A 26818-nucleotide genomic window follows, 5' to 3' on the forward strand; every position below is an offset into this window, starting at 1 on the left:
GTTTTTTTTCCTCTCTCTCCTTCCAGTACTTTATTTAATCTGGTTGGGAATACCCTTGACAAACCATTGCAGCGGAAGCCCCAAGGTAAATCCTACCGTTCAGAAATAAAACGTTTTTGGAAGCGCCAGCCCTCCCCTGGGCGGGGCGGTGCCTGGGCGCTCTCCCAGCGTGCTCGGTAGCCGCGCATGCGCACTGGCCCCACACCTGCGGGGCTGGGGGAAGCGGCGGAGACAGCGGCAGCGGCGGGCCGGGGAGGAGGGATGGGGTGAAGGGGCGGGGGCGGCGGCCGCCGTCCCGTGGAGGCAGCCCCCGGCTGGCCGGAAAGGTGGGAGCGGGACCGGGCGCGGGGCGGCGGCCGGGGGCGCGGCTCCCCGCCCTGAGGGGCCGGAGGCGGCGCCTCCCCCCCACGCGCGGCGCTGCACTCCGGCCCGGGCGGGTGTTTCCCGTTGCCCCCGTTGGTGAGGGGCCCCCGGGGTGAAGCCTTTCCGAGGTCGGGTCTTACCGTGAGGAAAGCGGAGGGGGGGGAGGCGGCGGCGTAGCGCCCTGGCGGGGCAGACGCCCGGGGTGGGGTGGGCGCGGGCTGCGCCTGTGCCGGGGCTGAGCGCGGGGAACGGGAAGGTGCTTTAAAAGTGGAGCTCGTGACCCTGACGGCGTGAGTGCCGATTTGGGAGGGAGGTGGCGGCGCGTCTGCATCTCTGGTGACCCGGGAGATAGCCGGGAGGGAGTTGTGGTGCTGTGTCGCTGGAACGAGTAACACCCTTTCCGCAGGTCATAAAAATGTGTTTGTTGCTGGACTCTGTAATCACGTGCCTTTAGCCTGCTTGTCTTTCCTTCACCCCTCTTTTTGGTTAGACAGACTGTGTTTTTAATCTTCAGTTGGATCAGCTGTTTATGATCCAAATGTTGTTGTAATTAGCGGGGCTAATACATAAGCCTTACTAATCATGCTTTTTTTTCGGTCCAGGATGACAAATGAAACTTTCCTGAACTTGATAGTACTGTAATTTGTTTAGGGTTACTACATACTTTTGGGTATTTTTTTTAACTCTTTCTTTTTTCTCAGGTACATCTCATTACTAGTCAAAGAGAGAATTTGGATTTTGATGATTTGGGATGGCCTCTGTTTTTCAGTTGCTTTAATTTTTGGTCCCTGAAATAGTTCCATTACAAAGTTGCGGATCTTTGATTTAATGATTTTTTTCCCCCTTAATTTCATTGTGGTTTAAGTTCACAGCTTGTTCCTCAGTATGGTGTTAAGTTCTGCTGATGGCTTGCGTGCTTTAGGAAATACTTCTGTCCTCTTCATTCTCCAGCCACCTCCTTCATGCCCTCCCTCCCCAACATAATAATAAGTATTAATAATAATTAGACCCCAAAATATTTTGGTTACTAGTTCTTCAGGTTGTTTTATGCTCTGATGTGCTTTTCCAGGAGATAATGCAGTGTAGATTTGATCTTGTATCTTAAACATTAATTATATTTGACATTTTTCATATAAACTAACTTCCGCTACCAAATAATATTTTAGATTGTAGAAATGTAGGGAATCACTGTCATCTTTTGACTTTTTGCATAAAGGAGACAGTAGAATTTTACTGCGCTATTTCCTACATACGTTCATGCATCCAGTAGCTTGTCACTAAGTTGGAGCAAAAATTTTGGAGACCAGTAATATTTCTAAAAGTTAATTTTAGCCATTGGCTTTCTGTTTTGCTCTTACAGGGTAAATCGAAAGGCCTTTTAACGTCACGTATTTCCCCACACACATACTTACAGGGCTGGTATACTAAATATCTTCTTGTGTCAGTAATTTATAATGTCAGCTGAGCTTTTTTAAAAAAAATTTATGGTTTCCTCAAATGAAGTGAGATATATCAGCAAAATTGCATTTTGTGGGTATAAACAGAGATTATGCTTAATACTTTATCTATTGTAAAACTTAATGCTTTACTGTATCAGCTGTTGTGTGCATGTGTTTTATGCAAATCCAGTCTAAATATTTCTTTCAGTATATTAACTGGACTAACCACCCATGGTCTTTAGTTGTGAAGTTAGCTTTCTAAACCTTCTCATATAGTACATCTATTTCCCAATAGTGGTTTGCTCCTTTAGAGGTTTGAAGGAGTGACAACATGTTGTGTTTTAACTGATTTTATTCCTAGACAAAGAGCATATGGAGATATTATTAGCATAGTCCCTTTTTTTCTGAAAATTATTAATTCATGTTATGTACTCTTACGGGAAGTAGTGCCTCTGTGTATGTAATACTTTTGTGTGGAACTTAACCTGTAGAATTTCTGTTCAGTATTTTGTTGTATTTGGAATTAACAGTTTGGAAAGAACAATCAAGATTTTGTTCAGCAAAGACGAAATTGATAATCCATTAATACTATGCATTGTGAGATTTATAGAAAAATCTGTGGCACTTTCTTGCACTATTTTATAAGCAGTCTGAAAAACATTATTGTTCGGACAAAAATATATGCTAAGGTTATTAATTGATTAGATGAAATTAAAAAGGATCCCTGGATGTGACTCATGTTTCATTAGCGCCGGAATCTTTAAGGCACGTGGCTACAAGGAAAAATCTGTTCAGATAAATTCTGTATATTTTGAAATGCAGTTCCTTAAAATAGAAGGCTGAAAATGCTCTTTTCTGACTTTATGCCATTGGATTTTTTATTTTTGTTTTTTCCATCTTTATCTGTGCCTTTCTGTTGTGTTAGAGTCTGACTTTTTTCTGCCTTCTACAGATCTGCTAAGCCCTAGCGGAAGTTACTTTCAGCTCAATTATATTTACTTAGGAATTCATCAGAAAGATGTTGCTTCCTTCTGTATTTTGAATATTCATTTTTCATGCATGTTTTGTAGAGAGTTTGTAAAGCTTTTGTAGTCTCTGTGCTTACTGTTGCCTCGGTTTGTTTATTTAGGTGTGGAATGAATTGGGCATGGTTTTTCCTACATTGATTGAACCGGACTGGATTCGGCAGCTGCAGAGGTACAACTCTGAGGCATAGATCACATTTCCTACTGGAATAAGTCAAGGCAACTGCAGTGGAAAAAAAAAAGATGTCCTCCTAGTCCCAGGGTAAGATTGACTCTGAATGTTCATAGGCTTTTTAAGGTTATGTTGCTGCATCAGTTCTTCCCAGACAGGAGGCTTATACAGGTTTTATACAGGTCTCAAATAAAATCTGATCTGACATGATGGTTATATTGAAGTAATACTTTTAAGGACTTAGCCATTTGTTCCTTAAAATGGAATTTATTCAAAAATATATTGTATTTTGTAAAGGTACTGTAATTATATTTCTAGTGTTTCAGGAAACCCTTTTTGCCTACATGATTATTCAGAAGAGACAGTCATGGTTAACAGACTCTAAACTTGACCTGCTTTTTCTCATCTGTATGCAAAGCCTATGTGTTATTCATGCTTTCTTCTCTCTGTTCTTAACATTTTTCAAATAAATGCTTCAATGAGTTTTTTCTATAAAAATCAATGCCTGTAGTCAAGTCTGGTGGATAATTCTACAATCAACAGGCATGTAGATAAAACAGAAGAAAGATTTAATGTATTGTGGGCTTATAATAGTTAATGACATGTTTAAAATCATAAAATACTATGTGCCAACAGTGTTAGAAATAATTCATTTTTAATGAAAATTTAAAATTCATAAAAACCTCTCTAGAATAAAATTTACCTGCTGGAACTGTTAGAAGAAAGGACATTGTGCTTATCAAGATTTAATGTACTGCACTGAAATAGGAACCTCTTGAGAAGAACCTATTTTCAGACCATCGTTTCAAAGCCTACATGCTGTCTATCTCCATGGCTTCCCAAAAAGAGAGAAGAGCATAACAATTGGACAGTCAGAATTGATCCTGTGCTTTGAAGTCTGCTTTTTGGTTACTATCTAAAGTAACGAACCTAGGGAATGTATCAATTATGAGGATTTTTATTTGGAAAATGTTTTTTAAAATTATCACAGAAATGAGTACTATATCTTTATGATCCAGGTGTTCTACAGTTTCTTGTTATGTGGGGTCCTTTTGGTTTAATTTGGGGTTTCTTTTGAGGTGTTAAGCAGTTACTTAAGGAAAGGGTAATTATTCTCAAAAAATTATTTGGAAGTAACAGTAGGGGTTGCTGCTGAGCACATACTGAGGAAAAGCATGTGTAGCTTTGCTCTGTAAGGAGTTAGTTTTGGTTACTTCTGCTTGATTGAAAGGTGTTGTCTTCAGATTTGTGTTGATCCTGAGTACTGAAGTTATTTTGGTGGTCTTGGTTTTCTTAATGCTTATTCTTCATACCGTTCTCCAGGATAAACTATGAATTGCTCAGAAAGGGATACCAGGGTGGAAATGCATACCTTTATGAAGAGTGTTTTTCTCTCAGACTTTTCTTTTTGATCTCTCTGACATTTGCAGAACAACTAACTGAAGTTACAAAGGACAATGCACAGTGTATATCCTGATGACACTTTGTGTGCAGCAGCATGGTTTTTGAAATGGCGTCTGAGACTGAAAAGGCCCATGCTCTTCTCCAAACTTTCAGCACAGCTTCAGTTATTTCTAGTCTATGTTTGGGAATATTCTGCTTCGTAGTGGACAGACTTCTGCAGTTTTCCTTCATTCAGCAAAATGACTGGCTCCGAGCCTTCTCTGATAATGCAGTGCATGGTATACTAGGAATGTGGTCCTGGGCAATAGTGATTGGACTCAGGAAGAAAAGTGACTTCACTGAAGTCACTCTGGCTGGCTTCCTCTCCTCTGTCATAGACGTGGACCACTTTTTTCTTGCTGGCTCCCTGTCATTAAAGGTAAGTAAATTGATTAGTGATTGCTTATTTTCTTTGTTAATTGTTAATCGCTGTTTAGTGTATTGGTTCTTCTACCATATGCCATACAAAGAAGTTTAAACAATACTTTAATTAGATATATTTTTAAAAGATATATGGGAATTCATACTCTGTATGCAGTCTCTGTGATTATAAAATCCCAAAGAAAAATAATGAGTAGAAACCTCTAGAAAGTAGATCATCTGACTTCTATTTTGTTACTTTCAACCAGTTTTACTGAGAAGTAGCCAGCCCTAACTGTTCCCCCACCAACAAGATTTGCAGATATTTTCAGTCAGATTAAGATTGCTTCAGTGTTAGTTACTTGTGTTCGTAAATTGCGGAGCAGAAATAGCAAGCAATATATGACCTGTTCAGTCTTAATCTGAGTTTATCCTAAAATATAGTTGGTTGTAGAAGAAACTCAAGCAAGTGTCAAACTTGTTAATAAAAGGAATAAGTGAATTGGCTGTTGTTTAGGAATATCTGTGATCATCATCCTTTTGCAGAACTGCCTGTTAGGATGCATCTCCTCAATAGCATTAGTATAGCCAGATTAAGGCATTCTCTGTCAGTGGATCTCAGACTTTTTGTTTGTCCTATTCCTGCTCCCACATACACACGCTCACATTTATCCCTGTCTTCTTGCCAGCTTCAGACATTTATACCCAGCTTTTGCCTGAGCACAACAGCCTGTGTTGCATGCTCTGCAAAACATATGCACCTTCCCCAAGCTGCAGCAGTGCCAGCTCAGGCCACTCACTTTAACCCTGCCCTCCAGATCCCCTGCATCCCTCTTTGCACCTAGCTGGCTTGTGGTCTCCTGACACTCTGCTAGTTTTCACAGCTTTGCTCTGCTCAGAGACACAACACCTCCCAGTCTGATTGTGCTAGTGTTGCTAGCAAACATATACATACATGATACTTATTCTCCCTTCCCAAAAATGTACATTCCCACTTCCAGACTGACCTGCTGACCCAGGGGAAGATAAAAAGATGGCAGCCTTTGTCCAGTGAGTTGCCAGAACATACTTTGGTAGTTTGACCCTCCTGCCTTCTTTCCTCCCCTTCCCCAGTTTGCTTGGAGTAGTGTTAAACACTTCATGTGGGTGGCAGAGGAAATAATGCCCAAGAAGTGGAGGCAGGAGAGGAAGGAAGGAGATGAAGGGATAGCTGCTGTTTTGTGTATTTCTTTAATTGAAGAGGAACTATGCGAAATTCTTTATCCAATTTTTTAAATTTGGTAGGGGTGATGAATGCAAGAAGCATTATTGCTTGTGACAGAGACCTAAAAGTGAGGCTTCTGATGAGGCTACAGATACACAGTATCTGTATTTGCTGTAATTAAAAGATACTCATAATCTTTTGTTCATTTGGGAGAAGTTTTGATCTGATCCGTTTCCCCTTTATTCATCTTTGTCAGAGAAAGCATTTTTTTCCCTTTACTGTTCTTTTTTTGTATATGGAAATACTGTAAAATTATAAAACTATAAAAAAAAAAATTTGGTTAATTAATGGGACCTGTAAAATATTAACATTTTAATATTGCATATAAATATAATTTTCTCCTATTTTGAAGTCAGTGAACAGTAATGAATACCTAGTTAATAAAACTATTAAAAACTATTAATTTGTTACTACATTCTTAATACTTTCTTGCACTTATTATTATGTATTTTCCTTAATCACCACCACTAGATGGCATTCTGCAACAATGTCAGTTTAGAAAGCTGAATATTGTATTTTATCGTAGGATTGTAGGAAAGAATTGGGAGGTGTTCTTTCTCCTTACTTTCTTCAGTGAGGCAAGATTAAATATACTTACACTTTCCGTGATGCAGAATGTTTGTCTAGCCTGTTCCTAGTATCCCAAACAAAGTAAATTATTGCAATATAATGAGTTAATTTGGTTTTGGTTTTTTTTTCATTTCTCAAACGGCCAAAAATTGTTATTCTGTGGTCTTTCTTCTTATTCTCTAAAGCTTCTTTGGGAGAGAGAGTTGACTGGTCTGCGCTCTCAAAAAACATTTTACAAATTAGAAATATTCTTCAGGCAGAAGAATAGTCCTTTAATAGTCTAACTTGCATAGCAAAAAAGAGAAGGCAAATTACCCAGAGAGCCTGAAGACCTTTTCATAGTTACTTGCCTACTTAACTCCTCTCACCTCAAATATGTTAACTGGGTTAATAAAGGATGTTTATTCTACATACAAATGCTATCTTTTGTGCATCTCTAAACCCTTACAGCTAAGACAATGTTAGAACTTGTAAAAACATTATGCCTTCCAGAAAGTCTCTTCTTGACTAAATAACTCCCCAAAAAGGTCAGAGGGCCTGGATTTATGTTTTCTAGACTTCTTGCTGTTTTTCTGGTCTCCTTTGGATTGACTCTTGCCTAAAAGATTTTCAAAGGGTTCTGTCCTGAACTGCATATAGTATTTTAGGTGAGGCCTTATTTGGGGCAAATAGCATACGTTAAGTTTTCTCATGCTACCTGCATACCACACTTCTGTTGGCTTTTTTGTTTGTTTGTTTGTTTTTAGAAAAAAAAGACCTATTACAGGTTTTGTGTCTCCTTGCAAGGCCATCACAGTCTAGTGTTTAGTTTGTGATCTAAGGTAATCCCCGTTTACTCTCTGCTGTATTGTAAGCCTGGCCAGTTAGACCTGATTTTTATATTTGATTTTTCTTTCTTCAGCTTAGTATGATGTGCCTCTCAGTTTTGTCTCATGATTCCAGACTCTTACATGTAGCAAGATGATTTTTAATTCTGATCTCATCTTCCGCTTGCAATTCCTGTTGCAACTGAAGTACTCTCCTGTAATTTATTACTTTGAGTTACCTTTTTATTAATTATTTGTTAGTTTACCAATCCCATTCTCCCTCTTCAGACTGTTGGCTTGAGAGTTACTGATTTAAAAGACTACAGTGTTTGTTGTTAAAGCAACATGTTACTAAGAAATTAATAATCTAATTAAGCACAGCACTATTATTAATTTATAGCATTTTTCACAATACTATAAACAATTATAAAGCTATTAGTTATTGCTCTAAAATCTGATGATGGGTTACCTTTTTGAGTAACTCTTCCTTTGGCCATAAGGCGGTATTGTCGTATGAAATCTACGAAGCCTTTGCTGCTTAGAATTTGTAGTTCCATCTATTCCAGAATTTCTACTGTATATTGTATAGATACAAGCACACAAGAATCTAGTGGGGAATTTGTCGCACTGACGACTACTAAAGGTGGAAATTACTGCAGTCTGCCATCGCGCAAGTTACAGAATAGATGTGCAGAAATTGCTGTTTTGCTGCTTAAGACTCACAAGCTCCTGAAAGTACAGAGAATGCAGTTGGCGGTGAGCAATCAGGATGGATTTTATCAGGAAACGTTCATAACAGAGCTGGTTAATGTGCCACTGCTCATCTAACCTGGGCTGCACAGGAGCATTTCTGTAATTAGAGAACAAGCCTGGCACAGTGAGTTTAACGTGAAATGTACAAGTCTGAAATTAGCCCCAAAACTTACAGCTTCAGACTTGTGGGGCATCACAGAATGTGACTGAGGGAGCTCACGTTGCTCTTGCCTATCTCCAGCTTCTCACTGTAGTATATGAGAGGTGCTGGAGGAACAGGAACTTCCAGATCTTGCACCTGATTGAACATTTAGGCATATGGAAAAGGTCATTTGTGTCATGAACAAATTTTGCTAGTGACTGCAGCCTGTCTTCTTATGGTAAACTTCTCCCCAAATTGCCCCTCTTGCCCAATTGCCCCCCCTTGTGCTGATTTATTTTTCCAAGAAGGTTAAGGCAGAGGAGGTTTAATTTGTTAAGACCTGATGATTTCGAAAGGCCAACAAATCTGCCTGTTAGGATTAAGAGAAAGCTTAAGAGTTTATATTTCCAAACAAATACGTGGGCTTGGCAACTCAAGGATGTAACTGTTCTTCTAGTTACTGAATGTAAAAGAGAGAACAGATCATTCACTTGGGCAACAGCTTTTCAGAAGCCTGATGACCATACCGCAGTTATAAAATAAGGTTTCTGTTGTTAAAATTGAGCACTGTGGTTTGCCTTACCAGCAACCCTGCCATCTAACTAATTCTGTACAAAAAATTTTCAAGCATTGCCTCCCCAGAGTTGATAAGTTGCTTAAGTAATCAACGTTCAAATTATCTCTATCCATCGAGTTTGCCGTTGGCACTTAAGCTCCATAGGGCAGAGGTAGAAGAACCATTTGGATTTTGCCACTGAAAGCTTCACTGCCCTTTATTTTCAAAGTGCAGAAGCAGTGACAAGTGAATAGGATATCTGCCAAAATGTATCACTGTCAAGGACAGTTCTGCAAAAATAGATTCATATGGACTTTTTAGGCTCTTGCTGACAATAAGAAAATCTGACTACCTTGTAGGCTGGGTGATAACAGTTTCACTATCACAAGATTATTCTACTTTAATCTCTGAACAATCTACTTCTATGAAAAAAATAAATAAATTTGCAAAAACTGTATCTTTGCACCAAGTCAAAAGAGTTAGTTCCATACTATGACAGTTAAAAGTTGTTGAGAAAGTGTTATCAGACTTTTCCTGGATTGTTTTTGTATTTGTGAGCTTTTTCCCCACCACCTGCTCAAGAGAGTCACAGGCAAGCATGTGGTGGGAAGCTAATAGAGCAAAGCTTTCTGCAAGATTTTTAACATAGCTGGTACCCTTATCCAAAGCCAATTATATCCCAAGGAAGCCCATAACTTCGCATGTCTGCATTTCTTGCCTAAAGTTGAGGTATCTTTCTTTACACCAGTTTCCTTACAGAGAAGGCAGGGTCCAAGCACTTGTCTAAAATACCTACAAGAACTTGAAGCTATTCCTGGGTTCCGCAATTGCAGGTGCAATAGTAGCTGAATCCTGCAACAGTTAACACAGATGTGCATTGACAGACTGCTGGGTTGTGTCCTGTAGTGATGCTCTGCTTCTAGTCTGGTGCCTGTTACTGTCTTTCCAAACATTCACCGGTATTTAAATTGAGCCAGTTAATATTGCATCGGCAAATTGTGATTATGCTCATGGAGCAGAAGTTACTGTGGATTAGTCTGATGAATCTCTGGAAGGTCATGAAGAAAACCATGTTAAATGAGCAAAAAATTAATGAGCATAATCGATATTTCAAGTTGTAGACTTCAGGAGAGCCAGAAGGCAGGAAGAGAAGATTGAAGGGTTACCATTGAAGCATCTTTGCTGCTGAATTACAAGGTCATGCTATTGAACTGGTTAATGTTAGTTACTAGGCATTGGTAACCAGAGTTTGCTGAGGGGCTTACCCCACTTTGACTGTTAATCATGCTTCTCATTTCTCACCTCTATAGATCTTTTAGTAATGTGCCGTTATTGCTCCTGTTCTTACAGAAACAAAAGTCTGAGTTGCAAAACATTAATTTTTTACTATCTTTTGAGTTTGTGGAGATAGTTCTAGCTGTAATAAGTACATCCAGAATATTTTCTCAAGTATGTATGTTTAATAATTATCACTTCTTTGAAAGGCTGAATTCAATCTGTTTGTAATGAAGACTTGCTAGCTAGACATTCACCTTAATTAAAATCAAATGTCAGGCTTTAATTGAAGGAATATTAACAAGTTGTTAATATCAGAACCCCCAACCACAAGTTATTCAAGTGTTGGCTTTTGAACATGTCTTGTCCATGTCAATAAAGAATACTTTGCCAAGGCAATCAAAATTTATGTAAATTTCATCATATTTTTAGTATGGTATTAGACATTACTGCTTTGTATTAGATATTGGTGAAATAGTATATCACAGATGGTAAGTAATATAATATACAATGTCTTTTTGAACATAAATGTCAATAAAGCATATTGAACATTTCAGATGTATGGTTTTCTCTTTAAATTGTCTTGAAATGATACATAGTTGGTGCAGTATACTATATAGGTTCATGTATACCATGTGACTAAATGCCAAATAGCATACTTCATCCCTCTCTTCCCTCTTTTACTATTAGTATTGCTTAGTAGGATTCATGATTCATATCATATGCTAGAAAGAGCCTGTCTCACCACCCACAGCTCTGCTGCTGATAAGGCAGCACACAGCTCTCATACTTTGAATATTCGTATTGTTGATTTTGATCAACTAAAGTGGAAAGGAAAAATACCTTTTTCTTTGCACTTCCATTCAGCCACTTGATAATAAACCTCTAAACATCCATGAAGCATTTTTTTTCTTGTCATGATTGTAGCCATTGCCAATTATATTTTTCTTTTCTGCAGGCTGCTCTGACTCTTCCACAAAGACCACTTCTTCATTGTTCTACTGTGATTCCTGTTGTGGCTCTGACATTAAAGTTTATTATGCACCTTTTCAGGCTTAAGGACTCATGGTGCTTTCTTCCCTGGATGTTGTTCATATCCTGGACTTCTCATCATGTCCGTGATGGGATTCGTCATGGCCTCTGGGTTTGCCCACTTGGAAAAACTCCACCTTTGCCATATTGGCTGTATGTGGCAATTACAGCATCTTTACCTCATCTATGTTCCTTTATTATGTACTTAACAGGCACTAGAGAATTAATGTCTATAAAACACGGAATCCACATTGATGTATAAGGATGATAGATCTTAGAAACTGTTTGTATTAAAACGTAAGCTATTTGTTTATCACTGGAAAGGCTTCCTTATGTTTGCAACGATTTCTGAGAGAGACATTCTAAGCTTATGGAGCTAGTTACAGCTCCAGTACAAGTTCCTTGTGGTCATAGAAACACATTCATGAATGGTAATAATGTCGTATCTACGCTTTCCCCTTGTAAACGTGTGGTCTTCCATTATAGTTCCTGTATAGCTAGCTGATTTATGAAGTACTCAATTGCTCTGTGGTAATTAAATTTCTTAAATTGTATTCTTACTATCACGGTGCTGTTCATCTGATCACCATTCACTCTGGATTTGTGTCCTGCCTTTAAATAACACACTTCATCCCTGTAACTAGATAGCATTTGTATAGCACTTGGAAAATGTAAAGTACTGTATAAATGCTAAGGATTAGTCAGAATTTATTAGTGTATGTCACTTCTGAGAATCATCTGTTAGACTTTTTAGTAACTTACTGGTTTTCATGCTGGACTCCTGTATTTAACTATTTTTAAAAATGGTGTTTGTATTTCACAATGTATAACTGCATATTTGTACCCGTTTGAACACTGACAGCTATAATACAGTGTTTTTATTGAATTCTGTTCCTCCATAGTTGCTTGATACTCAATTTACAGACTACTGTTAGCTATTACTTATGGTTAGAAAGGAGAAAACAGTTTGATTACAGTACTATGGGTGTTGACCAATGTGTTTAAAAATATACTGATTATGAATTTTATTTAATTTGGAACTAAGGAATTTTAGTTTAAATATTTAAAGGATAATGTGTAAAGGCAAACTTGTATTACAGTAAAATACAAGCTTTAGGGAAGATTCAGTAAGATGCAAGAAAATTAAAATTGCTCAAAATATGACATTGCTTTAGGGCTTTCCTACCGTATTCATCTTATATGCAGTATTTTCCATTAAGTGCAATATTGTCCTTATTACTGCAATACAAAATGCATTGTTATTATAGTGAGATAGAAATTCCCTTAAAAATATGATTGTGTTGCAGCTTCATAAAATAGTAGCAATTTGCTACAGTTTTATGAAAGTTCCTCAGAAAAAGTCTCAAAGTAAAATGTCAGCTCTTGTCTAGTTGACAGTGTGCGAGCTGAGAAGTGTCTATAATAGCTGTTTTATTAATCTTTTTATTCATTGAACTCCATTGCCCCATTAAGGTCATGGGACCATGTGATGATTAGCTGACAGAAATGGAGTATTTTTATAGAGGAGCATATATAATCTTAGTGTAAAAATTAGGTGACGCTTTCACATTTAGCATTACTTAAGTTATAGTATATTTATATTAGTCTAAAGTACAAAAAATTTACAAAAAAGGTTAGCTGTGATGGCTGGCTTAATAGGTACTGCAGACCTTCCTCTACAGCTGCAAAGTACTGAAGGCCTCTGGAGCCCACTAAGTTGTTTACACAAGGTGTTGCACTACTTAAAAATGTGCCTTCCCTAAAAAAGAATGGCCTCTGCCCTACTTGTTTTTCATCTATAACTCCATGCTTACAGAAACTTTTCTGACAGTACAATGGGCCGTTTATTCTAAAATGAATAAATGTTTGGTTTTTTTCTTGAAAATTGGGGAAGCAGAGCATTTCTTAAAGAATTGTTCTTACACAGTGGTTCTTTTTTCTTTTTTACAGCATGGAAAAGTTTCCATAAACAACATCACAAATGCCTTGCTTTAGCACCCTCGAATTGGAACTGGATATCTGTATTTTGTCCAAAAGCATGATGGATTAATAGGGGAGGAGTGTTGCTTGCTCATTTATTTTTAACATGTATTTTAAAGTACAGGCTACCAAATGCCAGTAAAGAATATCTTTTGGGAAGAAGTGAACACTTAAATCCAAGCAGAAAATTTCCTGTATTCTTGTTTTATGGCAAAATATTTTTATAGTTTTGTGCTATATCCAGATTTGTAGCAGAGTGAAACATATATAGGAACTAAGTGGGAAGTTGCAATTTCTTACTTTTAGGTTGTAGTTGTAGCAATTTTATAGTAACTGTATCTCCACCAATGGTCCTTAAGAGCCGTACTGTACTGTAAGACGCTTGATTCTCTGCTGAAATGATTTATTGTTGTAGCTATGTTTAAAGATCAGCTAGTAGGGGACATCTACAGTAATTTAAAAATACATATTTTCAATTTCTATATTTCTAGAGTCTTTTTGCAAAAATTTCCAGCTATATTTCAAGCTACTGTTCTTTCTGGTTATGTTCTTATACCGCTTCTACCACTGCAGTGGACGAACATGTAATAGAAACGTATTAAGGAAAGTAGCAAACATTTGGCATGTGACTCATTTCCCTCCCCCTCTCAACACCTGCTTCTCCTTCACTGAGGTCCGCATATCTTTATATGTGTGCTGCTATCTGTTGCATTAGCAAAAACAGGTCGAGTAAGCGCTCCTTGGACTTAGAACAGGAAGTCGCAACGCTTTGAAAGGATCTTCGGTTTTGCGGTACTGAGAAAGGTGTGCATGAGATAACAGATAAATCTGAGATAGGCAGGCTTTGCACAGGAGACCAGGCATGTCAGTCTCTCTCCTCATGCGGACATTTAGGTGACATTATTTCCATTGACAGCTTTTTAAGCTTTTTTTGACAGCTTTTTTTTTTTTAAGTGTCATGCTGCGTGTGATGCTGTAATTTGTAGGTAGCAAAACTAGAGAACAAAGGAGAAGTTAAGTTGTAGGCTGAAACAAACATTTAGAAGTCACTTAGGAGATACAATTCCCTGCTACAAATGAATTTCCTAAAAATTACATACCATTATTTCATGTACATATCAACTGCATTGATTGATCCAACTGTGTTGATACCTGGCACTTTTATAGCAAAACTGTGGCAAAAAATCCCCCCAAAAGTATCTGAATGAGTTTGTGCTTTATTGCATGTATTACAGTAAAGAGTAAATGTGAAGTACAAAAAGCATGTGAATTACACAAAAAAGATTGTTAATACACTCAAGCTAATAATTTCATGTATAATGTGAAATACTTATTGCCAAAACATTACTGTTATTTCAGTGGTTCACTTACTTTGTTAATCTAAACTACTTCCATATATTTTCCAATTGTACTTTTAAAGTTGAAGAAAGTGTGGTTTTTTTGAACTATGTTATTTTTAGAACTGTATTGCTTTTTTTTCCTGTCTCAATGAATTGCTGCCATAAAAAAATAGATACTAATAATTGCCAAATTAAAAGAAAAAAGATTGAATGTTTCTTCTTCCCAGTTCTCCAGAAACAAGATGAAAAATCTTCTAATTCCTAGAGGCCTTAATAGAAAAAGTGAACACATTTCCTATTAGTTTGTAATTGACTTTAAAATGTAATCCATGTTTTCCTATGAGTACTGGTACCATTTTTTGCTATAGTGAAGTATATAATATTAATGATCATGTACCTTTAATTGGTTATTGATAAGTGAGTTATCCATAATTGATGTCATGCTCCAAAGAAAATGTTGGTGAGTTTGAATTAAACTGAAATAATTATACTTTCAGCTACCAGGCCACTAGTATTGGCTTATTATTGGAAGGACATTTCTTTTGCTAGTGGAAATGAAGTACCACAAAAACATGGAGAGAGGGAAGGGGTTCAGATTCATTCTAAAGGAAATGTTAGTACATAGTTAATAATTTTGAACATGTATGGTCTTACTCCATCAGCTAATGTCAGAATGAAACTAAATGAAACAAAATGCATCAAGAGTACATTTCCATTTAAGTAATTAAGCAAACCTGAATTCTCAATTATGCAAATGTATTCATGGCAGAAAAAAATAGTTATTTTTAAGTGTTACATAGCAGAGGAGTTGACTAAATGGTAATTTGGTTCTACAAGTTAGATTTTGTTTTCATGTTACAGACAACCTTGCATTGAAACAAAGGAAGTGCTGTTAGCTTAAAGTACCCTTTGCATTCATTACGAAAAAGGTAGTAACACTTTTCCTCAAAATACTAAATTGTATCTGTCATTTTTTCCTTAAAATTTCCCAAATTTTACATTATTTAATTGGATCACAAATTCGAATGTTGTATAACTGTTTTATGTTACTTATGACAAACCTGACATTAAAGATAAATAGTACTTGTATTTACATATATCACACACAGGGTTCCTTTTTTATGCTTATATAATTGCTGTTTGCTACATCTATTTTCTTCATGTAATTTAGTATTGAATTTTCATGGAGGAAGGAGGAGTGTTTGTGTAACTGAATAGGAAACCCAGCTATGCTACTTTTTAATTCTGCAACAAAGTTTTAGCGCAAGGTTAAGGAAGTCTTCAGAATATTGAAGGTTAATTAAAAGTGACCCTGTATACCCTTGATAGAAGTTTTAAATAGATTTCTAGGCAGTTAGTAAAACCAAATTTGTTTAACCAAAACTGGTTTATGTGTGAAAATGGGCAAAGGGGTGGTATACAGCATCTGTTGAAAGAGTAATTCACTGAGTCAGACTATATGCTATGTTGCCATATCCACCACAGAAACAGTTTTTGTGTCCAGGGAATGCTATTCATGTCCCTTGAGCCTTCCTTGTGTTCTCAAGTAAATTATTAATTCAGTTTTACTGGAGTGGTTTGATCTTAGTAGTTTTTCCCCTTTAAATTTGCTTGACATTCAGTGAGGGTTCCTGGACTGGTGTGTGGTCTTTAGCTCTGTGTGCTGTCCACCCATTCACAAGAGTTTTTGCAGATGAGCCAGAGAAACAAACCACAGTAGCTGTGAGCACAAGAGCTGTGATAAAGAGGTAAAGCCTAAGGTAGTAGACATAACAATGGTATGAGGTATTTACAACTTTTACCACGTTAAGGCTTATTCTCTCATTTATTTTAGCACATTGTTCATTCCTATTTGGACACTTCAAAAGTTTATAGAACATAATGCTACTAGTTTCAATTTAATAATCCTACTAGTTTCAATTTAACAATTGAATTTAAGTTGCTGATAGTTAAACAAAACCAGAATTATAAGCCTGGTCAGAAATAAGCTGTTCTGCGTATTGTTGCTAGCACAACCAGCATAGCCAGCTTTTAAGTTAGAATCAGTAAAACAGTTTGGATTAAAAGAAAATGCATGCACTGTAAAGCTGTAAGTGAGGAAAAGAAATGCAGAACAGATTTGATTATCTAGCTCAAATGCACAGTAACTTGAGTTTGCACTTATAGGCAGAAATGGATTTAAGTAGATCTTATTATGGCTGATGCTGTCAAGATCTTTAAAATGCCAGCTCTCAGAATTTTGATCTAAACTTTTAATGAAGTATAGCTAGATGGCAGCTGACTAAAATAGGAGCTTAAGTAGTTCAGATGTAGATACATAAACTACAGAGGGATCAATCCTACACTCCCCTTCAGATATCTTGTAATTCTTTTCCAGTGCTTGCAAAAAGTAGTAATTGGTTTGAGGAGGGTTTTGAAGGATGAGTGGGTACTTGTTTGGTCAGTTATGTTTAATGCTTTCCAAGTTTTCATACCTAGTTGAAAAAAGTAAAGCATAGTTGTGTGAGGAAGCTTAAAGGGTAGTTGCAATTGGAATCCCATGAGGCTTCTTTTGTATTGCCTTCATTCCAAGTGTGAATATGATTTACGGGTAGGGCAAACCTCTGAAGGGAAATGGCATGATTGGAATGATAGATCAAAACCAGGTTGTCAACAGCTGCCTGTATCATGGATTGAAGTGAGGGAGGGCAGAATGCATAGCATGAGGTGGGGTGGCTGTGGAGGAGACGATCAGAGTAACCAAAACAGATAATAAAGGCATGAGAAGTGGGGTACCTGCTTGAAGAAGGGAACAGTGCTAAGTTTTACTGAGGAAGCATAATGCACCTTGGCTTGGCTTTGCAAGAAACTGAAAGGAACTGAATATGGATCTCAAGCTTAACACCAGTTGTCTAGGAAGATGGGAGGACAGTCAGCAGTGAGAATGGAGGAAGAGGATAAAGGCAAGAGAATTATTTTGTTTGTGACTTGAATAGCAAAACAGCGGTGGGAAGAAATTGGATAAACATCTAAAATCTGGATTTGGGTAAAGGAGAGAGGAAGAACATAAGGTAGATCTGTAGTGTATTGGCATTAACCCAGAAGATGCTTGTGCTACTCTGACTAATTCTAAGGTAAAGATTTATTGTATACAGGACTTAAAAACTATCTGATGTGTTATGATTTGCTAAGGTGAAACTGTATGGATCGCGTCATTCTTCACCTTTTTTATAGATTATTTTATTGAGACATTGCAGAATGTGTTTGTCCTGAATGGAGAAGGTTGTTTTATTCCCAGAAACTGAGGGAGAGAAGGCAGCATTATTTTACTGGCAGAGCAAAATTGATGTTCTCCTACAGGCAAGTGCAGTAAACTTCCTGCAAGCAGTAACTATTAGTGATAATTTTCTGTTATAACGTGCTTCTTTTGCAAGGATTTTTACCAAATATGAAGAAGGATTATGAAGTTAGTGCTTTTGTCTGAGTACGTATTCAGTAAATCAGTTTTTCTATACAAGTTTGTTCAGTCCTTAAAGACCACCCAATATTCTTGAAAATGAGAGCTGAGAGCTCCAGTTTGCTGGGATTTGCATCATCCATAGTGCTGTGTGAATTCCTCAGGTCCTGGAAGCTATTCTTGTCATCCTGTCCAACAATCTTTTACTTCTTTTAAGTCATGAAGAACTTGAGGCCAAAGACTGCCAAACTGCAGTTTATTATTTACATGTACGATACAAATCCTGTCCACTAAGGCCTAGAGTAAGACCAGTAGCAAAATTCAGAAACAAAAGCTAGATATAGTTAGTATATAGTTAGGAAGTAGAGAAAAGAAAACTTTGGCACACACTATATAAATGATTAATTGTCAAGAAACATCTCAACAGTGACAAAAGCTTAATGCTGTTCACTTGATGTTTTAGTCTTTACAAAAACAGTGAGACAAAACCAAAATATTGACTTCTATCTTCACTTGTGGTATAGTATTTTAAATAAACTTATCTGGCTTTTTAAGTTTGCTGGTCTATCTAGAAAACACCTATGCTTTCTCATGGTTTTCTGAAGAGTAATACACACTATTTTCTGATACTCCTTATCAGACACTTCAGTTTCACATGGAGTTTTTGCTTTTAGTGGCTACATAACTATTAGGGCTCATGGGAAAATCCTCCAGATAAAATCTATGATTTCTTGTTAGAAATTGAATATAAAAATATTTCAGCTGAAAGTAAAGGTATTTCCATCTGAAAGTGCTTCTGAGAGTCCTTCATAGGAGTTGTAGTGTGGGAACTTCAGGCTCCCATGTTTATTGAACGGGATTGTAGATCAGGCTATACTTCCTATCACTTGTCATGATTTCCTGTTATTGGAGAAGGAAACCATCTCTTCAGGGAATATTTTGTCCAGCAGATAGTTTGACCTGGAGGGAAACATGGAGAAGTGAAACAACGGAATGCAGTTCTCATGAGGCACTTCAGCATCACTTCTAGACAGGCACACTTCAGTGCAGGGATGATCAGCTTTTTTAAATGAATTGTAACTTTTTTAATGCAAACAAACATTTATTGTAAAATTAGACTTTTTTTTCTCAACAGTCCAAAACCAGAAACAACTCTTTAAAAGTTTTAACAATTTCAGTTATTATCCTTGTATTTATTATGGCTGAAATTTTCAATGCTGTCTTTGCTTCAGTTTACCTTTCTTTCAAAAATTTAATTTGCTAAGGTTATTTTTCTTGTAAGAAAAATGTCTTCCTTACACTTTTTAAATAGCTTCAGTGTGTGGAGACCTGGACTAGGACTATGAAATTCCTTAAAAGATTGCTCCTTTTTTTTTCCCCCATGAGAGTTGACTCAGTTTTTTCCATTTATAAGACTTAGAAGATGCTCTACTTGTATAACCTGTAGTGGAGCTTGTACAGTGCACTGTCAGTCTCTCTTAGTGACAATATAAAGCAGTTCATCACTTGTGATTATTGTGCTAAATATTTACCAAAGCAGTTAAAAGCCTCTGATATTATTCTGTGATGCTGTCATGGAGTTGTGGGTTGTACTTGCTGCTGCCATCTGAACACTTAGTGCAAAGGAGGGAGAGTGTTAAGGAGAACTGTGATTTCAGTATGTGCTGTGCAGGGTTCCATACTTCTGCAGTTCCTCTGTGTGTTAAAACCTGCTTCTCTTAACAGTAAATCCTGAGTTTCAACTAAGCAGTGTTTTCCTGTGATTTTTTTGCCACTGAAAGTCATGCTGAATGGTCAAATTCTATAAAAGCTCATTTCAGATAGGAAAAACAGTTTGGCTGTGACTAAATTTACAAAAAAAGTATATTCTTCCTGTCCATTTCAAAGGGATAATGTTAGCATGTTTCTTTGTTTCTCTGTTGTCTGCATTTACTGTGTAAGAAATGCAGTATCTCCTTAATCATCAAGAGTGTGAGTGTTTTTCCTGTTTTATAGTGAACAGATGCAAAGGCTTGAAAAAAAGATGAGTACAGCTTTTTCTTTTTTGCCATTGGCACGTGTTTACAAATATTCTCCCACTGTGGTCACAAAGAGTATTTAGTTAAAGATGGAAAATGGCTCAGACTAGGCATACACCGAGCATTTCATCAGAGTAGGTTTAAACTGCTTATGCAATAGACTGTAAGTGCATCTTCCCTGGAAAGAAGTAAGTGATATAAAATAGAGTGTTGGAAAATGACATGTGAAAGACAAGAGTTGTTGCTCTGATTTTTACTTCATCCAGTTTTTCTACCTCCCTGCCTTGCTGAGAGACTGGCCTTTTAATGCGTTTGTTTGCATTGCCACACAGTATGCACATACTCTGCACTTGCAAGGAAGAAAACAGGTTTCCAGGGCACAGGTGAAGATGAATTACATGGTTATAAAAACACTATGTGAAAGCTCTGTTACTGAGTTGCTGGATGACACATGATGCTACTGCAAGGTAAATCAGGGCAAAGAGTGTTTCTGAAAAAGAGTAGTATTGACTGAAGGTAGAGAACAGGTCATTTCTGGTGCTGGTGATACTTCTTCATGTCAGGAAATCATTGCAGTTTCCCTCACAGGAGTTACTTTATTAATGGAGATAAAAGCTTTAGTTTTCAGTTCAGCTTCCAGCTGGTTTGGCATACTGACATAATTACAGTCTGCAGAGGTAACAAACAGATTTTCTTTCTGCAACAAGAAAAACTGCTGCTACAATTTTCTATGTTTGTACTGTATCTAGGCTTGAAAAAAATGTGGCACAATATTCTGTAGTAAAAACATGTTTGAAAACACTCTCCCATCATGTTCACAAAGGGTATTTGTTATTTCTACTTATTTTCCTTCTCAAAATAACCCATACTTGCTGACCTTTAGGAATAATTGAAAAGTCTACTCAATAGAGAAGGAGGGGACTTGCAGAGGTACATAAAAGAGAGAATGCTTTACCAGGCTGCTTATTTATTGTCATATTTGGTTGGCTTTTTGTGAAGCATGAGAACTGTAAGGTTTATTTTATTATTCAGAGCACCCAGACCTTCCAGAGCAAGTAACTTCTTGGCTTTCAAAATCAAAGCAGTTGAACACAGGTGTCCTGTGTTATGAATAAAATATATTTGAATTCTATCAAATGTCACATCCCTTCATAATTTATCAAAGGAAAACTTCTTAACTGACACCTGATTTTTTACTCTAGTATTCCTGTCTCAATGAGTCACCTGGTGGTAGCATTTAGCACAGCTACTCTTATCTTCAAAGTGCTTTATAAGCATCAGCTAATCTCACTAGGTCCCTAATTAGTAAAGAAAGAAAGAAAGAAAAGGTTTATTCTCCTCTATGCACAAATGGGGAAGCTAGGCCAGATAAGTATGTGCAAAGATAAGTGCTTCAAAGCTGAAGAAGTAGAGCTGACTGGGGAATGTTAGGATGAAACATAGTTTTTCAAGAAAAAGCCAGTTCTACAGAGGAGCTCATTTCAAACTCTGTAATTCCTAGCTCTGAGTTTCATGGTTAAATGATCTATCAGTGAGGTCTAGCTGACCTAAAATGATGAAACAGCTTGGTTTTAAAACTACAGAAGGACAGCAGGTTACTGCAGACAATTTCCAATACCAGGAAATAGGCTTTAGAATGGTGAAGAACTATGATATTTAATTCACTTGCCAAAGTAAATCTCCTTCCTGCACCTGTTTAGTCAGCAAATACAAATGTGCAAGATTGTTGTTCCAAGTATTTTATGTGCTGGAAACCATTATGGCAGGTACTGCATGTAACATCTTCTGGAGAATACAAAACCGCCTCTGGAAAAGACAGTCAGTACCTAATGAAAAGCTTTCTTGTTTTTCTTATTCAATTTTTATTAGAACCCCAAAACTGGATCCCTGAGAGAACGGACAGGTCAGAGTGCCCCATCTTTGACTGCCAATATACAGTAAGTGGTATCTCAGTGTAGATAAGATGAAGCAAAAGGGATTACTTACTTGCCTAATTTTAAGCGGTTATCGTAACATTAAAGAGATTTGAGTGCAGGTATGTTCCTGTATGTTTTCCTGGATCAAATTATGCTCTCAAGTACATCTGCGCAGCCTTAATCCATTAGCCAAGAGAAGAGTTTGATTCACCATGCAAGTTTAACAGAATAGCCTTTATTGCAGATGAGAAGTATTTGGCAATCACCTTATTTTCAATGGTTTTCTAAAGAAAAACAGTCCTAATCCATCAAGCAAAGCTCTTTGCGGCATAGGTCAGTGAGAATTGCAGAAGCAGACATATTATTAACGATCTCCTCATTAGTAGTTATTTTTGTTTTGGGCAGTGCAGAAGGGTCTCAGTCACTCATTATGTTAGCTATTGTATAACAATAAGTCTGTCCAAGTAGTCTTACAACCTAAATAATCTGTTTTATATGTTACATTGTAGGTAACTTTTAACTGTAAAAATATAAATGAAAATAGAAGGGGTGATTCTGGTCTTGCTTAGCTTGAAGTAACAGACTAGCAAATTAGAAAAAATGCTGGCATTTCCCATGCCTCTTGAACTTACGAAACTCATGCATCTGGTTTTCCAGAAGGAAAGCTGCCAAAAATAGCCCTATGTATTTTTTTTCCTTAAATTCTCACCAAAAAAAATTTCTTAAGTAGATTTTCCAGAGATGGTGACATGTAGAATTCATGATGGTGGAGAATTTGGAGGACCAATGCCAACTCATGCATCATTTTACTGTTAAAATTTTAATATGGATGCCTCCTGGTCATGTTGATAAAGTATTATATTTTTCAAAAGTAGTAGATAGATATACTTCCTGCAACTTATGAGTACAAATTACAACATAAACTCAGCTGCAATCCTACCTACAGTGTTTCTTCATAACATATAACTGAGATTTATACTGAAGTCCTTTTGTGCCCTTCTGGGAAAAAGAAATTAAGAAATCCAAAAGGAATGGGGAAGAAGCTGTTTTGGATCAATGCTCCTTGCATGGTGAGTTTTCCCATTAGCGCCAAGCTGCTTGGCAGCCGTTGAATCAGGAAGTACATGGATAGAAAATTCATGCAGGTGAAAACCCACGACTCTGTTTTGCATTCTGGAGCCCTGCCATGACCAAGGGTCCAGAAAGACCTTTCAGATAGGAGAGATCCTTAATTAGAGCAACCCTGTTATTTCTTAGTAGGCCCAGGATACAAAAACACTAAAAGAAGTCTTAAAGCTCTTTTTCTTCTTCCCCAGCTTCCATACTTATGCTGAGCATAAATAAAATGTGAATTCAACTATGTTAACGAATAACCAAGTGTACTGTGCAAGACTAAAGAGTATGTCACAACAGCAGAGGAAAGGGCTGTTGAGAAAGGACTGTTAGCTGGCAGCTGCGAGATCATGTGAGGTAGTGTAAAAAGCCTTGGTGCTAACTAAATAATGCAAATGTAACATGTGGACATGCTGGTTTGTAAGACAAAACGTAATTTCCTGGTATAAACAAGGGCCGCCAGAGTTCAAAGATCAGGGTTAGTAGTGACTTCACACACCCCTGTAACGGTCAGTCAATCTGGGGCACCAAAAAAGGGGAATCGCATTTGTTCCCTGTAAAATTGGTACAAGCCTGTCGATCGTCATGCTTTGATGTAATGTATTGCATGTATTCCACACAGCTTTGTGTTAGTATAACCTTGTGTAGCGGTTATGTTTGCATTTGTCTCTGCGTAAGTCTTTTGTCACCGTAAACATGTTTGCAGCCGAAGCTTAAGACCAGAAGCCAGAACATTTGTGTCTCTTTATGTTGGTAGAGAAGGGTACCAACCTTTTTTGTTTAACTCAATTTTAGTTCATTTTTGTTAGTTTCCACTGAACATTTCTTACTTATTATTATCCCTCTACTACAACGCTGCTTTTAAAAAGATAGGGAAATCAATGCAATATGTTTGGAAAGCCAGCTTCAGGCTCTTTTGGAATAAGCAGATTAGAAACATAAGAAGGACCATACTGAACCAGACCACTTATCTGTGTAGTCAGATATTAGCTCTGTAGGGCATGCACTTTCACTATATATTTGTGAGTAGACCTTCTCTCCTTCCCCCAGTTTGCATTTAGGAATCAAAAAAAGCAGACTCACTTCTTCATCCAAAAAGCCAATTAAGACGTAGGATTAAAAAAAAAAAAAATCAGGAGAACCTGTTTTTTGACGCTCGGCTTTGTCATGAGAAATCTTTTGGGAGGCAGGATTGGGAAGAGGTTGTGTGGACAACTTATATAAAATTCAAATTTTTGACATATTTTGTCTGAGAGAATGACTAAGCTATGTTGCTGAGGAAAAATGTTTTAAATAATAAGAAAGTCTACAAAATTAAAGATCTTTGCTGTATTAAGAAATACAAATTCCAGAATTCTTATTTCCCACTTGTCTATCTCAGTGGCAGGTTCTCTCCTGAATAAAGTTGCTAGCCAGCCATGGAAAATATCCCCCATTCTTTCTTTTCAGGGCCTTCTGGTCCTCTCAGCACATGTCGCAATCCTTTAAATTATGACTGATTTTTGAAGAGTGGGGACTGAGAAAGGAAGTGCTGCAGCTCCTAGAACAAGACATGTTCCTTCCCCTAGCTTCTTACAGTGATTTCATGACTTCTGAACGGCTTACTCCCCCACCCCCCTTTTTTCTTTTTAACCTGGGAGATTCATAATGTCTTCAGTTTTTAATTTAATTTAATTTCATTTCATCAGTGCTTATTTCCTCAGTGAATAAGGTCATTTTTCTAAACCCGCTTAATAGTATGTCAGTTTTTAAATGTCATAGTGGAGATATGGAAAGAGTTTTCATTTGGCTAACCCAAATTATGGGAGCACCACATTGGCAGCCAAGCTTTCCATTTTGCCAGCACTGATATATTCTTTGAAAGACTTGAAGAAAATTCTGGAGATGAATCCTGGGGCTCTGCTGGCAGGTGACTTCCCAGCATGATTCAGCAACTGCAACACAGTGCTAATGTAGCAGTCTATCAAACTGGTATTCCTTGCTTCTTCAGGAAGTGAATTTTTGGATGCCCCATTCTCCAGCATGCAGTATTTTCATGTCCGTGTTCTCTTCTTGCCTTCATAGAGGCAAGGAATCACAGAAATTTATTAGCCTCCATTCTCCTTTCAATCCTCATTTCCACCGTACCAGGGAGATTTCTATTTCCCTTCTCTTTTGAATCCCAGTCAGATTGTGATGCCTGTTCATGTCTGTGGTGCAGCATCCTCTGCTCCTCCTGTGATCTGAAAAGTGCTTTTTCTGCAAGGGAGGCGATACAGAAGAATGAACCCTTTTGTTGTGTAATGAACCCTTTTGTTGTGTATTGCTGGTAATGATTGTCTCTGTGCTGTTTCCGTTGGTGACAATAGCTAATGCTACAGTAAGAGCTAAAATCCAGCGAAGGCCTCTCCAGGTAAAATGTCTGGCACTTAAATAGTGTATGAGGTTGAGTCAGCTGCTTAAGAATAGAATTCAAAATACCCATGAAGAAAAATGTATGGAAATAGGCAATAGAAAATACTAGGTATTTCTCTGCAACTTTGGCACTGCAGTGAGTGCTGGCACCTTTGTCGGCTTGGAGCGTAGTCTGTAATCTCCTCTTCAGGGCAAAAGCCTGCATGCTTGCAAAGAACTGAACTTTCATCTTATTATGTAACAGTTTAGCTGTCAGAGTGCCCACTCTGTGAGTGGGAAATCCATGTCCAAACCCTAACGCTAAGTGCCAAGCAACAGCACGGGGTAGGATGAGCATCCTCAGCTTCTCCTGGTAATGCTACGATACTGTGCAGCAGAGTGTGCGAGAGTCATGAGTCCAGTGAGCAAAGGAAGAGCTTGACAGTGCAATCTATTTGTGGGGACATTCACCTGAAGGGAGGGAAATTTGGCACTCCAGTCCCTCTTCTAGGTTCTTCTCTTCTTTTAGGTATTGATAAAATGTAATGCTGAATGTAAAATATACCTGCTTGAGTCTCTAGCTAACTGACTGGGGAACTTTCCTGAGAGGTGGGGTGTATTTGTACCCCTCAGTCTCAGGCAGAAGACTGAATTTGGCTGACTTGCTTCTTAGGAAGTGCCTTAATTATTTAAAATGTTCACAGCTCAAGCTTCTCTCCTGAACTCATTTATGAAAGAAAATATCCACAGATTAATTTCTGGCATGCAGAAGGCTGAATGACAGTTAGGCAGTTATTAAAATCTGAGAATGTAAGTAAGGGAAGCACGGACTCAGCCTATGCAGTCTAAATTAGGGGATATTTGAAGAGATCACAATTTGGAATTTTGGCACACACACAAGCAATTGGAGACATTTCTGGAAAGTCCAAAATATAATTTTAAATTGTATTCTCTGTCCACTTATGATTTAAGCCATTCTAGGGAAAATTAGGAGAACAATAAGTTGATTTTTATGAGTCTTAACAGAGTAATAGGAAGTACTGAAGTAACAGTGAAACTTATTTTATCTGTCAGTACATCAGGAGCCTTCTTGCTCAAACTTAAATCTTGCTGGAGTCAGCAATGATCCAAAGTTGTTTTAATATGACTTATCCTGATTTGACAAATTGAGTTTGTGGTCTTAGTTTTCTTCAGTAATTAGCACTTCTGTTGGAAGTTCAGGTCCACGGACTGAAAAGCTGTAAAGACTCAGTTTTCTCTTGTGGGTCCCACAGAATCTTTTGGGTTTGAGTTCAAGTATATTGGCTGAGCAGAAGCCTCTGCTGCTGTTCCCCACTCCACACCTCTCACAGCAAAGGAGGTTTGTCGCAGGGTAAGGAGGGAGTAAAAGGAGGACAGTCTATCCTCGCCTTTTTTTGAGAAACTGGAGAAAGCCATGTGAC

General features: G+C 37.6%; 1 protein-coding gene across 1 annotated transcript; it reads left to right on the forward strand.

Annotated features, from left to right (window-relative positions):
- Positions 1 to 207: 207 nt before the first annotated feature.
- LOC112984002 (transmembrane protein 267) lies at positions 208 to 15016 on the forward strand. The gene is made up of 4 exons (XM_026101492.2): positions 208 to 326; positions 2932 to 3089; positions 4430 to 4821; positions 11127 to 15016. Exons 3-4 carry the CDS (start codon positions 4498 to 4500, stop codon positions 11460 to 11462), a joined length of 660 nt encoding a protein of 219 aa, XP_025957277.1. The 5' UTR covers positions 208 to 326; positions 2932 to 3089; positions 4430 to 4497; the 3' UTR covers positions 11463 to 15016.
- The last annotated feature ends 11802 nt before the right edge of the window (positions 15017 to 26818 follow it).

Source organism: Dromaius novaehollandiae, chromosome Z (genome assembly GCF_036370855.1).
Source record: "Dromaius novaehollandiae isolate bDroNov1 chromosome Z, bDroNov1.hap1, whole genome shotgun sequence".
Taxonomy (NCBI): Eukaryota; Metazoa; Chordata; class Aves; order Casuariiformes; family Dromaiidae; genus Dromaius; species Dromaius novaehollandiae.